The sequence below is a fragment of the Oncorhynchus mykiss genome, chromosome 2, assembly GCF_057628025.1.
Source record: "Oncorhynchus mykiss isolate SJ-2025 chromosome 2, ASM5762802v1, whole genome shotgun sequence".
NCBI lineage: Eukaryota > Metazoa > Chordata > Actinopteri > Salmoniformes > Salmonidae > Oncorhynchus > Oncorhynchus mykiss.
Genome location: NC_143023.1, coordinates 55,495,057 through 55,512,881, shown reverse-complemented (window position 1 = coordinate 55,512,881; position 17,825 = coordinate 55,495,057). Strand labels below are relative to the sequence as shown.

The 17,825-nt window shown below is 45.8% G+C and overlaps 1 protein-coding gene and 1 long non-coding RNA gene across 5 annotated transcripts in view; both read right to left on the bottom strand.

Annotated features, from left to right (window-relative positions):
• Positions 1-2,268: 2,268 nt before the first annotated feature.
• Positions 2,269-2,728, bottom strand: LOC149985154 (uncharacterized). Its single transcript, XR_016487202.1, has 2 exons — positions 2,602-2,728; positions 2,269-2,495 (listed from the first exon to the last, which is right to left on the bottom strand). It is a non-coding gene; the product is annotated as an uncharacterized LOC149985154 (long non-coding RNA).
• A 4,683-nt stretch (positions 2,729-7,411) lies between these two features.
• Positions 7,412-17,825, bottom strand: part of znf609a (zinc finger protein 609a) — a 184,752-nt gene continuing 174,338 nt past the window's right edge. For all 4 annotated transcript variants that reach the window (XM_036950793.2, XM_036950801.2, XM_036950795.2 and 1 more), the window contains 5 exons: positions 14,850-17,256; positions 14,182-14,650; positions 13,663-14,001; positions 13,288-13,366; positions 7,412-12,874 (listed from right to left, as the gene is read on the bottom strand). In XM_036950793.2, the coding sequence (XP_036806688.2) occupies positions 13,293-13,366; positions 13,663-14,001; positions 14,182-14,650; positions 14,850-17,256 (3,289 nt within the window). In that variant the 3' untranslated portion in view covers positions 7,412-12,874; positions 13,288-13,292. The remainder of the gene's footprint in view (positions 12,875-13,287; positions 13,367-13,662; positions 14,002-14,181; positions 14,651-14,849; positions 17,257-17,825) is intronic.

The window sequence follows — 17,825 nt, the reverse complement described above, 5'->3', positions numbered from 1 at the left end:
ATAAATTACTCGTGCTAAACAATGCTACAACCATGAAATTATAAACCATTTAACATGTAAGCTAACATTGACTGAAACCAAATAGCCTAGCGCTTTGCTTTATGAGTAGTGCATGACCCTCGGGTGGCAACACATACATTCTAAGTGTTTTCTAAGTGATTTCAAGTCTATCTCCATTTTAATTGTTGTATTCTGTTCAAATCAACTTCAACCAAAAATATTTTCCTGCATTTTCATACATTTCTGCATTTCGGATGGTTGAGGTGCAGCTCTCTGGGAACTGTGTGTGGTGGGGGGGGGGGATCTTGGAGGGTTGGTGGCCTGGCGGTTGGGAGCTTGGGCCGGTGGCCGATAGATCGCTGGTTTGGGACCCCGTTTTGACTTGGTGGGAGACCTGTCGACGTGTCCTTGGGCAGGGCGTTGACCCTGATTGCTTCTGTGGGTTGCTCTGGATGGGAGTCTGTTAGATGACTGAATGTAACGTAAATTGAGCGGCTTCGCTGCAGGTAGATTGTATGTTTTAATATTCATAAAAAATCCAATAAAACACAAATAAACAAAATAAACAAATGCGCTCCTTTAATGAAAGGGGATGGGGCTAGGAAAAATATTTTGATGTGGGACGCTGTACTCAAACAATCGCATGGCATGTTTTCGCTGTAATAGCTACTGTAAATCGGACAGTGCGGTTAGATTAACAATAATTTACGCTTTCAGACGATATAAGACACTTATATGTACCTAAATGTTTAAAATCTATAATATTTATGATTATTTATTTGAATTGCGCGCCCTCCAGTTTCACTGGAAGTTGCTAGCGGGACACCAATCCTTAATTAACAAACCAAACATTTTAATACCACTATAGAACCAGTCTGTGCATCAATACTATCCAGCCCTAGTTAAAACTCCCTTCAATTGCCTTCAAACATCACCAAACTCATGGACTATTTAGTTAACCATGTTATATCAATATTTCATGAGTCATATTACACTTGTGCAAATTTGTAAGTTAACCTTTCGTTTCGACACACAGTACCAGTCAAAAGTTTGGACACACCTACTCATTCAAGGGTTTTCTTTATTTTTACTATTTTCTACATTGCAGAATAATAGTCAAGACATCAATAACACATATGGAATCATGTAGTAACCACAAAAGTGTTAGACAAATCAATACGTATTTTATATTTGAGATTCTTCAAAATAGCCACCCTTTGCCTTGGTGACAGCTTTGAACACTCTTGGCATTCTCTCAACCAGCTTCATGAGGAATGCTTTTCCAACTGTCTTGAAGGAGTTCCCACATGCTGAGCACTTGTTGGCTGCTTTTCCTTCACTCTGGAATGTGTACACACACCTGCATACACACACTGTACACACACCTGCATACACACACAACCCACCTGTCTCTAACTATGTATATAGCCGCACAGACAGATGAAATCCATTTCGTTAGTTCCTCCTTCTGAAAATAATCTGTGGTACAACCTCTTCCAGGTCCTAATAGGCCTACTTATAATAATAGGGTTATTATGTGCCAAAAAGAGAAAGAATTTCCTTGTTACTAAAGCCATTTCTAAAATATAGTTTCACCAGGTCATCTAACTGCAGGCATTCCAACGGTGGCGCACAGTAACAGGGGGCCAGAGAGTCATGCAGTTAACCAAAACAACCAAGTTTATTCTTGAAATATTGCGACTTTATTCTCGAATCATTGCCACTTCATTCACTATTTTTTGGGGAAGACTTTGTTCCCTGAAATATTGCCCCTTTATTCTTGAAATAGTCACTTTTTTAAAGTACTATCATGCAACAACAACACATATCCAAGTACCACCACCCTTCACTGTTTACTTCTGTTTCACTTGGCCTTAATACTCTTCCATAAAAATATCACACAAGGATTTGAGTGCACAACAAATGATCAAACTGTGGAAAGCAACATACAGTATAAGCATGTTTTCATTGAGCCATACTACATTTTTGCGCTCATGAACAAGCCTGTGGGGTGGAAAACTGACTGGAAAACGCCATCCATTCATCTTTTATGGTAACAAAAACACCCTCATTTGCTGTACACTATAAAAAGAAAAGGTTCCTAGAGTATCCATTGGGGGTTCTTCAAATGTAAAGTGCTGGGAACCTCTATAAGTTCTTCGAAGAACCCCTTTTAATGGATCCTCAAAGAACCGTTTTAACTACCCCTCTCCTATTATTATGATTAATATTATTAATAATGCGCATAACAATAACACAATATTTCAGTTGTCAGTGTTTATTATTATTTTAATGGCAAAGCAGAATAACATATCCAAATATGAGGTAAACTCTCAGCAGAGCCCTAAGTCCAATGGGTATATCTTCTGGCGTAATGATGTTAATGTGCTGATGTTCTCCGTATCCATAGCCAGAATGATTTTGCAGTGCAGGGTGATCGAACAGGTTTCCTGGTATATTCATCAGATGTGTAAGGGAGGGTGAAACCTGTGAATCTAAAAAAATAGTAATTATACAGATGTTTAATAAAACAAGCACACGATAGTATTCATACATTGTTTTTTTGTGGTAAATGTGAATGAAAAAAACTCATACACATACCTTGTCCATAATGTAGAGGCCTATGTGATTTTCATTGAAGAGGTAAGGGAGGAGGATGTCACGTGATCTGCATAACATACCAATTGACATACCTTTGTATGCCTCCTCGTCTGTATACCTGCAGACACAGACACAAAAGTGAGCAATTCAGTCATCTGCACCCAATTCAGCTAGCCTTCAACATATCCTTATAGCATATATACTCTTACCTCTTTGTTGATTGATATCCAGTCAATTGTGTCCATTTTCTGTTTTACAGAGATTTGAACAAATATGAAATGATAGATGGTATCATCATAAAACAATATCAATTTAGATCATATAAGGGACAAGGGACCTTACCTTAACTGAAAAATGTAAAGATCTCCTCAGTTTAAGTGCCTGCGCCTGCTGTCCTTTAAATTCAAATCCAAATGTTTCAGTTGGGCAGTTAGATTCCTGAAAAACCCCACCAATTAAGGAGGTTCCTCGATGAACCCCACCTCCTATGGGGTTCTTGGAAGAAACTTTTGGGGGCAATTTTCAGTGCCAAGAACCCTAAGGTTCTTCAACTTTGAGGATCTTTGAAGAACCCTTGTTGAACCCCTAATTTTTAGAGTGTATGATTTGGAGATGTTGGAACTGGGCCATGACAGTTTCTGAAAGAAAGCTCAATCACAAGTTGTATCACAGATTCATTGTTTATTGAACAATTTATAAGTAAATGCTGCCTTACACCTTACACCACCTTGTGAAAAAATGGCTTAAGGACAACAAAGTCAAGGTATTGGAGTGGTTATCACAAAGCCCTGACCTCAATCCTATAGAAAATTTGTGGGCAGAACTGAAAAAGCGTAGGTGAGCAAGGAGGACTATAGTGGGAACCTTGTGGAAGGATATCCGAAACGTTTGACCTAAGTTAAACAATTTAAAGGCAATGCTAACCAAATACTAATTTAGTGTATGTAAACTTCTGACCCACTGGGAATGTGATGAAAGAAATAAAGCTGGAATAAATAATTCTCAACTGTTATTCTGATATTTAACATTGTTCAAATAAAGTGGTGATCCTAACTGACCTAAAACAGGTCATTTTTACTAGGATTAAATGTCAGGAATTGTGAAAAACTGAGTTCAAATGTATTTGGCTAAGGTGTATGTAAACTTCCGACTTCAACTGTATGTAGCGTCCGAACGGTTTGACATACAAACTATTATGACAACTCTATGGAAATGGGAGACTCATGAACACGATGGTGTTCTCTGTTTTGCTCTAAATATGTGTAAAAAATTATATATACAGGACCAGTTAAAAGTTTGGACACATCTACGCATTCCATGGTTTTCCTTTTCTACATTGTAGAATAATAGTGAAGACATCCGAACTATGAATAACACATATGGAATCATGTAGTAACCAAAAAAGTGTTAAACAAATCAATATATATTTTAGATTTCAGATTCTTCAAAGTAGCCACCTTTTGCCTTGATGACAGCTTTGCACAGTCTTGACATTCTCTCAACCAGCTTCAGCCGGAATGCTTTTCCAACAGTCTTGAAGGAGTTCCCACATATGATCCTTTCCTTCACTCTGTGGTCCAACTCATCCTAAACCATCTCAATTGCGCTCCATCACTCTCCTTCTTGGTCAAATAGCCCTTACACATCCTGTAGGTGTTTTGGGTCTTTGTCCTCCTCTGCTCTATGTTCACAACATACTTCAGTCTGAGACTGCCATCTTTGAAGTCGTTTGCAGTGAGGTCAAAATGAAGGGGTGTTGTACAAAACAGTCATCAGCGATTGGCTCATCTCTAACCAATCAGAGTAGACATTTGCATGCTGAGAATGTTGTGGTAACTTAAATATACCATTTTCCAAATGTTCCTTAAAATGTTCCGAACACCTCCAAGACAAGGTCAAATGTATATTGCATGATCAATGGAATATTATGTTAAACCTAAAAACATATTTATATTGCATGAACATCACTGGAATGTTATGTTAAACCTAAAAACAGATATACTTCAAAATTGTGGAACACTGTTCAACATTGCTGGAATTTTCTGTACAACCTATGTGAATATCAAAATAATATTCTTGCAACATCCCAGACAACTCCCATAACTTAATTAAATATTCTGGGAACCTTTAAAGAATATAGACCAGCTGTTTTGTCAACATCCTTGCAGGAATTTCCTCTGCAATCTAACGTCACAACTGAGCATATTTTGTGTTTTGGGAATCTCTCTCTTGTAATGTACCCACACCGGAACCTTAAGAACTCATAAAGGCTATTCTGTTAACATTCTTGGAACATGAAAGGATTTTTTTGTGCACCTCGATACAAACAATACCCTGAATGTCAGCACTGGACAGTTTTAGTGTCATATCCACACAATGTTCCTACAACCTAAAGATATATTCTGGAAACCTTTAAAGAACAGATGAAATGTGTTATGGGAACATTCTTGTAACATCAGGTGAATGTTTTTTGCACTCTAAAAGAAACATTGTAGAATCATCCCCACAACTGGACCGTTTTTTGTGTTTTGAGAAAACATCTTTTGTGATGTTCCCACAACCTAATGAAACATTCTGGGAACCGTTCAAGAAAGTTCTAGAAACTTTCTTGCAACATGAGGAGAATGTTTTATACAAACATTATATAGTCATCAGCGAGACTGGACAGTTTACGTGTTATGAGAACATTTTCCTTGACGTAACAAAACATAGCTAGATGATGCATCTATAGTATCAAATCGGCATGGTAAGCCAACTGTAGGGAGGTAACGTTCCACTCTCGTACAGAAAGGTATGGGCAGGCATAAGCTACGGACACAATTGCATTTTATCCATGGCAATTTGAATGCAGAGATACTGTGACGAGATCCTGAGGCCCATTGTCGTGCTATTCATCCATCGCCAACAGCTCATGTTTCAGCATGATAATGCACGGCCCATTTCGCAAGGATCTGTACACAATTCCTGGAAGCTGAAAAAGTCCAAGTTCTTCCATGGCCTAAATACTCACCAGACATGTCACCCATTGAGCATGTTTGGGATGCTCTGGATCGAGGTGTACGAAAGCGTGTTCCAGTAACTTCACACAGCCATTGAAGAGGAGTGGCACAACATCCCACAGGCCATAATCAACAGCCTGAGCAACTCTATGGGAAGGAGATGTCGCGCTGCATGATGCAAATGGTGGTCACACCAGATACTGACTGGTTTTCTGATCTACGCCCCTACCTTTTTTTAAATGCATCTGAACAACAGATGCATATCTGTATTCCCAGTGATGTGAAATATATAGATTAGAGCCTAATTCAATAATTTCAGTTGGTTTATGTTGACTAACTCAGAATCTTTGAAATTGTTACATGTTAGTTTACATGTTGTTTATATTTTTGTTCAGTGTAGCACCTACACTCCAACATTTTTCACTCCCTCGGCTTTGGGACACTTGTGCAAATTGAGAGTGGAGGGCGTGATTTTAGAATTAGTTTAATACTCTTTGCGAGGAAAAGGTAAGAATGACCAGAAGGCGGTCCAGTGGCTGAAGGGGCTGAATCAAAACAAATCCTTTTATTAACAACCATGCCTACATTAGTGATGCATCTGTGGAAATGCATCTATATACTATAAATATACAAACCAGTAATACTTATTTTGTTTAAATCACACATTTCCTTCTCAGTTATGCATGAGGGAAAAAAAACGCAAAATATTTATTGCCAAGTAAAACACCACAGCAGGAGGCAAAGACTCCAGTAGCCTACAGTAGGGGTATTCTCTTGAGACTGCGCTCAGGGTAGGTCATTCATTCAGGTACAGGGCTTCCTTCATCCCATCAACTTTCAACAGTGTCTCCATAGCAACCGCTGCGCACCAGGCTGGAGTGTTTGTAAGGCGCTTTTATCTCGAGCCAGTCATGGCTTGGTCACCTGATTTCTCAAAAAGCTGAGAAGAAGCCTGGTATTGAGCTGACAAATCCCCAACTAGACTAAGAAAACAGTGTGGCCCATATCCTTCAAACTCACTTTTATAGTGTGCAGTGTGCGTGGATAGCGTTCCTTTCAAAGCAAACCACTAGCGTTCAGTTCGTCGAATGCCCGAGAAACAGCTCTTACAACTTGGATGGAGAGGAGAATACTGCCGGTAAGCCAGAGCCCCTCTGTGGTCAATGTGCCCTACTGCATCACAAAATGTATATCACCAGTGCCCAATTGAATAACAATGAAGTTAAAAATGGATAAACGTAATGGAATTCGGGTAACGCTTTCGATGATGCACACACGCCTTGAAAGCGCATTAACAATGCCTTGTAGTGCATGATAAAAACCTGCTTCATAACAACTCAGAATTAGTAACATCTTGATAATACATCATCCCTATGGTGCATCATAGCCCTACCGGATACATGTATAGGGTAACCAACCCACTGAGTTGGGTAATACCACATTGCAATTGTATGCGTTCACCTATAACAGTATTTTTAAGTTGGATCTATGATGCATTATGCACGTTGGTCCTATAATGCATCATAGTGATGTATTGTAAGGAAGTTAGAACTATTTATGAATTATGACAACTTATGAAAAGAGTTAAAATGCACTATAAGTGTGCCTGTAGTTAGTAAGTGTCAGCGAAATGTTTTGGCATGGTGAACCATTTTTTTTTAACACAAGCAAGTACCAGAATGTTGAAAAATAACCTTATAATCTGATAGGTTGGTGCACCTGTGTTTCCCAATAGCAATACCAATGGTGATCCATGCCCTTTACTTTCCTGTGGGGAGTGGGGGGGGGAGACAAGACAGACGGGACAGGAGTGATTGTCTCATAGAAAGGTTTATTTTTTGCCTAAATGTACAAAGGCAAGTTACAGTATTGTATATAAAAAAAAAACGAAATGTGGCAATGTACACTTTACATAAGAGAGAAACCCTTGGGGAAAGGACAGCGGGGGAGGAGAAGAGGTGGGGGATGAACCAAAACAAAACATAGCAATAAAAAAAGAAGAAGCTGTAAACATCTTTCTTTCAAGTACCGATGACTGATACCGAGCCACTGCTCTGGGGGCGGGGCTGAGTGTGATAGGGCAGGGGAGGTTTAGGGGGCAGGGTTATGAATAGAGAACAGGAAGAGGACATCCCACACAAGAACATTCCCTCCTCCCCCGGCGGGAGGAACACAAGGATCGACTACCCAAGCACCATTTGAGACGACGCCTCAACCATGGCTGCCCGTGGGAGTATGATCAACAAGTCATTTCTCTGGCTGGCGGGTGTCAACGTACTAAAAAAAAAGATCTGCAAAACTAGATTCTCGAAAAATAAAATCAAGTGCTTTTTTCCCCTTCCCCTCATCATTTTTAACAGCCTGCCACCAGCACAGGGTATCTATCTGGTTTAACAATGAGACGTAGAACAGCAGAAAATGACATTATTACTATATGACCTCACCCAACTTCCGTCTCACTCTGTACAGACTGATTAAAACCAAAACACTAACTCCTCCCCCATTGTATTATGGACACATGTCAACAACAGAAAAATCTGTGCCAGTATTAATCTGTGCCAGTATCCAATCATGGCTGAGCATTAACAGTCATGTGGTGAGAAAATAATGCTACCCCCCCCCCCCAACGTAAAAAAAAAATAAAAAATAAAAAATAAAAAACTTTTCACGACACTCACCTTGTACTTTAGAAAAAAATGCGCACACCCTTGAAATAACACCCCCATTAAAAGATTACAACCACAAATAATAATAACTGTAGCGACCCGTCTTTATAAACGGGGAGACTTCACCACGTTTGCGTCACAGTCAGGGCTACGGGCCAGAAGGTTCAGGGTTTTCCGACCACCACGGACGAGATTCTCCCTGCCGGTCTCATTACACTACAATCAGAGTCCGGCAGACAATGATCAGCTCGGGGGAAATCAGATTTTCAACATTTTGATGCTATATTTATAGAAAATATATGCAACTAATTTTCCAACAACAGGTTTCTGTGCCAATGCACCACACAACCAATAAGCAAAGCATAACTGCACACGGATGACCAATTTCGGGCCCTTCAACATCATGTTTTGTGTTTTCAACACCAAAATTAAATGGATTATGTCGATCTCGGCAAACGGAAAACACATCCCTCCCTACGTTGTACCCAGTATCGAAGGCTTGGCTTGACAATCTCCCAATGTTATTAAACATTTTGGTGTTTTGTAACAGATGGCTCTTTCTAGTCCTCAAATGGGCTCCTGAGTGGCGCAGGGGTCACTACAGACCCTGGTTCGATTCCAGGGTGTATCACAACCGGCCGTGATTGAGAGTCCAATGGGGCGGCGCACAATTGGCCAGGCATCATCCGGTTCGGGGGTAGGCCGTCATTGTAAATAAGAATTTGTTCTTAACTGACTTGCCTAGTTAAAGAAAAGGTTCAATTAAACAAAAAATAGCCAGTGCACAGTTCGGATGCCGGAATTATATCAGAGTGGACCGACGTGCAAAGGCAGCCTACGGGAGACCTTTGATGTAGCCTAATCAGATTAAAACGTTGTGACTGGTTGTGTACATGCCATACATAAAAATGAAATGACAAATATTTAGGCTATATTGAAGCGCTATGGCTCTAGTTGCACGAGGAATAGCCGTTCGGATCAGAGAGGAGGCAGAACGCAGGTTAATCTTTCCGGAATCACTGGGCCTGCTGGGAGCATAGGCCTATGTGGCTACATTATTATAGGACCACTTGGGAGAATGATGATCCGCAACAGACAGCCCATTCGGTATCAGACGGAAAAAATATAGCTAGACTGGCCTGCTACTGTGCTTTTCTAGATCCACAACTGATCCAAATGGAATGAAAACATTCGTATAAACAGAGATTTTGCGCTGTTATTGAAATGACACTTCCACTACAGTTTACAGCCTAGAGTAGAATGTTGTAGTCACTTGAAAACATGCAATTATTCAATGCATTGTGGTGTTGTAGGCTAGTCTAGGGTAGAATCATTGTATTGTTCCTAAACAAGATCTATAGGGGAGCTTCATGTGCTCACGGTTCTTTCATGCGCAATGACACATCTGGCCTCTCCACTGCCTATCAGCTATTCCTCTATGTTCTTGTGGATTTATATAGAAAATTGGTGCAGCTCTGAATGATTTTTTTGGTGTGGTATGATTGCTAGTTAACCTATTGCAGATCTGGACAAACAATCCACCTACCACTATTGTCACTATGAATGGTGAATAGAGGGAAGGATCTACTATTAGACTATACCGACCTGTGGTACAGTAGGAAGTTAGCACATGGAAAAACATAGTGTATAAAGGAAGTACCAAAACACCTTGATATAGGGGAGGAGCATGCAAGCAGATGAGGACAATTGGCTAGGATGGAAGAAATGATATAGTAAAACCTGCTAAATGGTGAATGTAAAATACCCTCCCCTGTGCCCAGTAAAAAAAAACAATACAAAAACCACTAATCAAATGGATTATTTCAGACTTTCTGTGCTGCGCTCCCGAGCAAGCCGGATCCATGAAGGGTAATAAAAGCATCAGAGCGAATCAGATTGACTGTTTTTAGCGGGCGGGGGCGGGCGCTGTGCGGCGGTGTTGGGATCGATGGGCACCATTAAACGAGAGAGGGGTGGACCGGGTGGGAGAATCTGCTGTGTTTTTACCTCTCTATCAAACCTTCTGGACAGCAGCTCTGCTTTCAGCCTGTCTCGCTCCCGTCCTCTACTTTGTCTGTCGCGGCAGAAAGTAATCATGTGCCAACTTCCCCAGCCAACAAACTGCATCCACGATCGGCATCTCGTGGAACCCGAAAAAACAACGACAACAAAGGAGTGAAGGTTACAATGACATGTTGACATGTGACATTGTTTTCCTTGAGGCGGCTTGGGAACGTGCGCGAAGAAGGGACTAAAATGGCGTCGTGGGCTTCGAGGGGGGACAACAAGCTTCTGAAGGGGTGAGGTCCAGGGAGGGAGGGAAAGAAATGATCACAACACTTCAATTCTAAAGCTGTTACGTCAGCTACAGTTTGTCATATTATATCAAGAATGTTAGGGAAAAAAAGAGAAGGCTAACAGACCAAAAAAAAAAAGAAAAAAGGACATTTTTTCAATAGCATCGAACAAACCTTTTTAAAATAATTCCTCTGTACACTATATACAGAAAACCACAATAGTGAGTGCGTGTGGGGAAAAAGAGAGCGAGAGAGAGAGAAGGGCGGGAAGGAGCTGATAGGAAGTGTCCCAAAGCAAACGTGCACACGGCTCGCTCCGCTGGGAAGGACTATGTGTTGGGCTAACGCGTTACAGTGCCGTCTTACACCATGCAGGCACACACACACGACAGAGATAGTTGGAAAGGAGAGCGAGATATGATGGGAGGGGATGTAGGCCCGCAGGAGAGGTTCCATTTTGCAATTGCTTTCATTCACCAAATATAGTACAGGGGCATGTGCCAACTCCCAGTAACACAGCACTCCATGACTATGAGTACTCTAATAAATATACAGGAGTGAGCTGCCCGTCTCTCCAGCACTACACACTAGATCAGAGGGAGAGCGAGTGCAGCAGCTGCCATATCCACTGAGCATCCATTGACAGCTCTGGAGAGAGCCTCCCTCTGTGTTCTTCGATGTCCACTGATGAGGGAGGACTGCAGCCATCCCATGATGCAGTTTGGTGAGAGACTAGCAGCAGTAGCCAGATTGTGGCTTGCAGACAGTTGCCAACTGTTCACATACAAAGTCCTGTGGGTCCCAGACAGCTTCCATGTCCACAAACTGACACTTGGGGCCCACAACAGCCAAAACAAATGCCATATGTACTGTAAGAGCTGGATGGATGGCTCTATGGACCCTCTCTCCTCTTCCAGCCTCTGCAGTGTCCAGTGAGGATGGATGGCTTGGATAGATGGTTCTATAGAACCAGAGGTCGCATCTGAAGTATCCAGACGGCCTTTCCGATCAGTGCATCTTTCTCCTTCCCTTTCCGGGTCACAGAGCTTGGAGAGCCCCTGAATGGTGCATCTGTACTCCTCTCCTCCCCCTCCGTTCCTCTTCTCTCTCTGAGCCAAAATACCTTCTGGCACAGATATGTCCTCTCCCTCTAAGGCGGGGCCCTCGCTGAGCAGCTGGGAGCTGTAGCCGTAGCGGATGCATTGGTGCTGCTTTGTAAACTGGATGACCCTTTGGAAAAGGAAAACCGCGACACAGCTGCCGCCTCCGACGCCACTGAGAGAGGCCAGTAGTGTTCGAAGCAGCGGCAAACAGCCAAGGGAGTTTCCTTACTGGGTCAGAGTGAGATGGAAACAAGGTAGTCAAGCCAAGACGTGGAACGAACGCCGCACAAAAGCCTCATACAAAAAAAAAAGCACAAAAAAAAACTAACACGGATATTGTTTACGCTCTGAACAAACTCAAGTAGGCGGATGATGACTTTTCACAAAAAAACAAAAACATTGTGAACTTGAAAGTTCCTCCCCCTGAAACTGAACAGACAGAGAGGAGGACTGTTTCTGTCAGTGTATGGAGATGAGCAGCTTCGGCTTGCATAGAAAGCCCAGAGTGGTGGAGAGGGATGGGGACACCAGTAGGTCCCTCCTCTGGCCCAAACAACAACCCCCCCCCCAATAAAAGACACAACCGAAAAATAAATGGGTCCATTGCAATGAAGGTCTCAAGATGTCCTCAGGGTCAGTGGGTAGGTTGGTGGATGGACGAAACACCCCACTTCCTCAAGTTAAGCTGCAACTCTACTACGCTAAGGCCCAGGTTCCGTGAACAATCCATTAAGTCCATATTTCCATGTAGTGATTTCAAACTTAATCCAGTTTGTTTCTGATCAACCTCCTCTCCCTTTTGCACTCTCTAGTTCCAAAATGGCTGTCGATGGGCCTCACCCCATCAGAACGTGCCAGTCTCATCAGGCCTTTTTCCGGGCCTTTTAGTCCTTCCTGTGAATGTCTCAGCAGTGCAAAGGAGTCAATGGACTGGCTGGCTGGTTGGTTGGTTGGTTGGCCGTGCGGTACCAGAGGAGGTGGGCTCGGTGAGCCCTCAACCAAGCCACAGGAAGCCTTGCTGTGGAGGTGGCCATCAATGAAGCTGAGGGAGGAGGAACCAGATCAGCCGGAACAACCAGGCAAAATCAACTAAAAGTACAACAAACACCATTGAACTGATGTTTAAAAAACGAGCGCCGCAGCACGCTTCCTTATGTGATCCAGTCACATGGCTCCAGGCAAGGTTGAGGTCAGCCAATCAGGTCTCCCTGTGTGGGGAAAAAAAGGCACAGGGAGAGTTATACAAACAGCAACAGCAAGGATTTTAAAATCCACATTCAACAAGATGATTGGCCTGTATTTAGCATTGCTTAATCAAGCCTATATTGTAGTGTAACGCCCTACAGAGAAACACACATTCTGTTTTCTCGAATGACGCTTGGAATAAAATGTAGTTGATGTTCGTTCATATTGTGTCCAGCAGAGGGCACCATAGAATGCAATGTATGTTTGTCATCAAACAACTGGAAATCCTTCTAGTAGTCAGTAGCAGCTTTGACTAAGGTACTAGCTTCAGAAAAATGACCATGTTTAAACACCAGGAAGAAGTGTGTGTGTGTGTGTGTGTATGCAGCATTTTTTCGTCCTCAGGAGCTCTGAAGGGGGTCTGGTTCTTGCTTACCATTCTCACCTCCGTGCAGGGGGGTACATGGAGGGGGCGGAGGCTTGCTGACTGGCAACAATGGCTGATGAGGAGAGACCTGTGAAGGAAGAGCCCAACGTTAGATACGCCTCCATATACTAATAATGACTCAAACTTTTGTCAATACACTCCTACACCAAGTTTGGCTACTCATGGATTGCATGTTATTACTGTACCTATTCTATAGTACCTTAGGTGGGAGAAAAGGGCCTTGCAAAGTTATATAATTTGACAGTGATGTGATTACCATAGAAAAGCGCTCCATTTGAGCAGTTAGCTAATTGAACACCAAAGGCAGAGAGAGATGTGTTCCGTGTGCTTGAGCCCATTTGTGGGCGTCCATCCGTCACTCACCTGTGGCATAGGACAGGTCGTACTGCCCCGAGAGAAGCGGGTAGCCCAGGTGGTGATGGGAAGGCAGGATGCGCTGCGAGGGTGAGGAGCGCGGCCGGTCTATGTCTCGGTCTCGTTCGGAAGCGGCGCGCTCCCGTTCCCGTTCGTGCAAGGGGGTCTTGTCGCTGACTGTCGGCGACTTGCTCTTGTACTGGCTGGCATGCTGGTGAAGGATGTCCAGGGCCTTGGCCTCTGAGGCGGACTTGCCGCTGACCGTGGGGCTGGCGCGCGACGCCTTCTCACCGCCCTCTTCGCCTGGCCCCATTTTACTGCCGTAGGGAGAGAAGGAGAAGTAGGAACCTGGGGGTGACAGAGGTGGTTAGACACCATGACATGAGTCGATTCCGCGTTTCCATTTACAATCAAAGCAGGAAATGTCAGAAATTAATACACCAAGTCATTTTTGTACATTTCATAGTACAGACTGAAAATACTATTCCATTGGAAGAGGTGTATGTATCCCAAGGCATTAACTCTTACCAGGGTAGTTCTGCATCATGACCGAGGGCATCCCGCGGTAGCCCGGGTGGCTGGGGTCATAGCCCTGGCTGTAGCCGTAGGCTCCGTGCATGTAGGGAATGTAGCCCTGGTGCTGGGCCAGGGGAGAGGAGAACTGAATGTGGGCAGCAGTGGCCCTCGGGTCCTTCACCATCCCCCGGTGCTCCTCAGAGGCCGCCAACGACGACCGGGGCTCAGCCCCCTCTTTGCTCTCCTCCTTGGGGGTGGCGTCTTTGGACCGAGCCCTCTCATCCCTGCCCTCCTTGCCCTTTCGGTCTCTGTCTCGGTCCCGTTCCCTGTCTCGGTCCCTGTCCCTCTCTCGGTCTGCTCGATCTCGGTCTCTTTCCCGTTCCCTGTCGCGTTCCTCTTTCCACCGCTCCTCGTCCTGTGGTTTCTGGGCCTCAGGGTACTTGCTGGGGTAAACGTAAGGCCACAGCCTCGAGTCAGGCTCCTGAAAACACCACAACATATACCTCATTACAGACAATATCTCAACAGTTGTGTCTTACACATTTAAAAAAAATCCACTTAAACATTTCTCAAAATACACAACAACAACAAAATGTATACTGCTAATTTTGAATGGGTGGCTCATTACGTTAAACATCCAATCAAAATCAACAGATTCAAACACAGCTGGGTCGTGTTACCTGTCTGTACCACATGCCCTGCTCCATTGCCGAGGGCCTGCCCGACTCCATGCCCGCCTTGAGCTCCTCCCTCTTCCCATGGTGCCCTCCCTCGCTCAGCTTCATCTTCAGCCCCTCGGCCTGCTGGGCCGGCGCCTTGGCATCCTCACCCTTGGGCATGATGACCGATGACTTGGCCTGCTCCAAAGAAGACGAGGGATCTTTGGACAGCTTGCCCTGGTGTGGCCCTCCTTTGCCCAAATCTGTGAGACTGGGTGCCTTGGAGAGGGTGGGGGGCACCGAAGCCTTCTGCTTCCATTCCTCACTCTGCTCCTTCCCCGAGGAGCCCTCTCGATCCCTGTCCTTTCCAGCAGCGTCCGATTTCTTCTCGGCGTTGCGGTGCTGCTCTGCTGCTGCCTGCCGCTGCCTCTCGTCGTACTGCTGCCGGTAGGCTGGGTTGGTGTTCATCAGGTGGTTGTGGTAGGCCTGGTCCGGGTGGTAGGTGTACGGGGGAACGTAGGCATACTGGTTGTAGTAGAGAGGCTGCATGTACATGTTGGAGCGCTGCTGGATGACTGAGGCCTGCTGCTGTTGCCCCGGTCCAGAGGCACCCATCTCGGGCTTACGGTCCTCCTGCAGCTCCTGCTTGACCTTACGGTCCTCATCGCCTGGCTCCTCCTGCTCCTCTTTCTTTACCTTGACCTGGGCCCCCTCCTGCAGTGTGGCCCCCGTGACAGACACCCCCGGGCTGGGGTTGGGATTGGCGTAGTTCGGGGAGTAGTAGGTCTCGTAGCCGGGGTAGTAGGGGGACTCCTTGCTGGGCGTTTGGGCGGGGAACAGGGCCTTCTTGGCACCCTCTCGGATAGCCTGCTCCTCGGACTTGATGCCTTTGGCGCCCTCTACCCGACCTTCGCCGTCCTCGCCCGCGTCTGAGATGTCCGAGTAGGCCGGGCTATTGGTCTTCACTGAGGAATTGTCGGCTCCGTTCTGCGTGACCACGTGGAGCGGGGTGAGGGGTTGGGCCATGCCTCCAGCCTCTATCCTGCTGGCCACACCGATGGATGGACTGGGGGCGTTGTCAGTGAAGCTGTAGATCTTGTCCGCCTCTGCCTTGATGCTGGCCAGCCGGCTCTGGTGGGGGTCCGATGAGCCATTCAGGAGTCCATCACCTTTGCTCCCCGGGTCCGAGGATTCAGAGTATGGGCTCTTGCCTTCTTCCGGCTTCCCCCCTTTCCCTAGCCCTTTGGGGCTGTCTCCCTCCTTTCCCGCCTCTTTCTTCTTCTTGTCTTTCTTCTTCTTGTCCTTCGAGCCGCTCAGAGCTGGGTTCACAGACGAGGGGTCTCCCGGGGCCGAGGGCTTGGGCTGGATGGCTTTCAGCTGCGGACTCTTGGGAATGGACTGAACCACTGAGCCCAAGGCAGGGGTGGAGCCGGGGCTGGCTGCAGGGAAGCCACCGGCCGTCTGTAGGGAGTACAGCTGCTGAGGTGGTATGGCAGTGGCGATGGGCCGCGCTGACTTCATGCCCTTCTGGGCCAGCTTGTCCACCTTGGAGCCGCTACCCGTCTTCTTGGCCCTGTCTTTCTTGTCGTCCATGCCGTCATTGCTGGCCTCATCTGTTAGGCAGGGCCCGTCTTCACAGCCGTCTATGGCCATACCAACTGCCTCCGGGTCGGCCTCGCAGGGCTTCTTTTTACTCTGCTTGGAGCCAAATTTCCCAGAGGAGGGCGATGGAGTCTGGGCCTCGAAGCCCCTGCCCTTGGGTGTTACTGAGCGGGCCGGGGACAAGCAGCCCTTCTGAGAGATGGAGGCACCGTTGCAGCTGCCCGGATCCGGGTGGAGAGTGGAGTCCTCTCCGTACTCACTGTCCCCATCCATGTCCAACTTCATGTCATCGTCGTTGTGGGCGCGGGCCTGGTGGTACTTGAGGCCGTTAATGTGCTTGTATTTCTTGTTGCAGTTGGGGTGCGGGCAGTCGATGAGCACTGGCGAAGGGCAGTTGCGGTCCAGTTGTGGCGGGGGAAGGGGCTCTGCCTTAATGGTGGGAATGCTGGGGAGGACGGTGTGGGGCACTCCTCTGGGGCCGCTGTTGGAGTTGGTGCGCATGCGCTTGCTGCCCTTGGTGTCCTCAGAGCTGGAGTTTGGCTCCATGTCCGAGGCGGGCTTGTTCTTGCGCTTGTTGGCCGACGACGAGCTGGCCTTGACATCCTCCGTGTTGCTGTTGGGCGGTGTGCGGCGCTCCGACGACGTCTGGCTGCCCCGCCGGCTCTTGCTGCTGTTATTGGCGGCGCGTGTCTTGCTGGTGCCGCTGCCCTTGTTGTCTGAGGAGTTGCTGTTCTCGTTGACAGGCGTGTTGCCGTTAGGCCTCATCCTCTTCCCCCGGCCACGGCCGTTCCTCATCTCCAAGTCGCTGGTGGGGGACTCACAGAACCTAAGAGAACCGAAACCAGAGAATTAGACCTATTGGCCATTACCCCCCTTCCTCCTCCAGCCAGAGAAGTCACTGCCGTCCTGAAATCCCCACCAACAGCCATAAGGAACTGTCACAGTGGATATGAAACAATACAAGCCAAAGGTGTTGAACCACTCAATTGAGCGCTCTCAATCCCGTTGCCATTCTCGGTCAGCAGAGAGACACTCAGATGGGAATGCCTCTCTTTCTCTCTCTCGCCCTTTCACTTTTTATGTCCAAACTCAGAATCAAATAGGCTTCCCAAAAATAACATGGTGAACGTTTATTTTGATAGACAATTTTGTGCATTTATCAAAATATCATCAGGTAGCCTGATTTCAGATGTGTCATGTAAACAAGATTATTTGGGAAATCATTCTTCTTGAAAAGCTTGTAAACGTTGTCAAACTATTACATTCATCTGACTATTCACAATAATCATATTAATGTATGCATACTCCGTACCAGCAGTCTCTCTATTGGTCAGTCACCCGGGAACGGCTCGTAATACCAGCTACAGTACACGATAAAGGCTCAACATTTCTGAC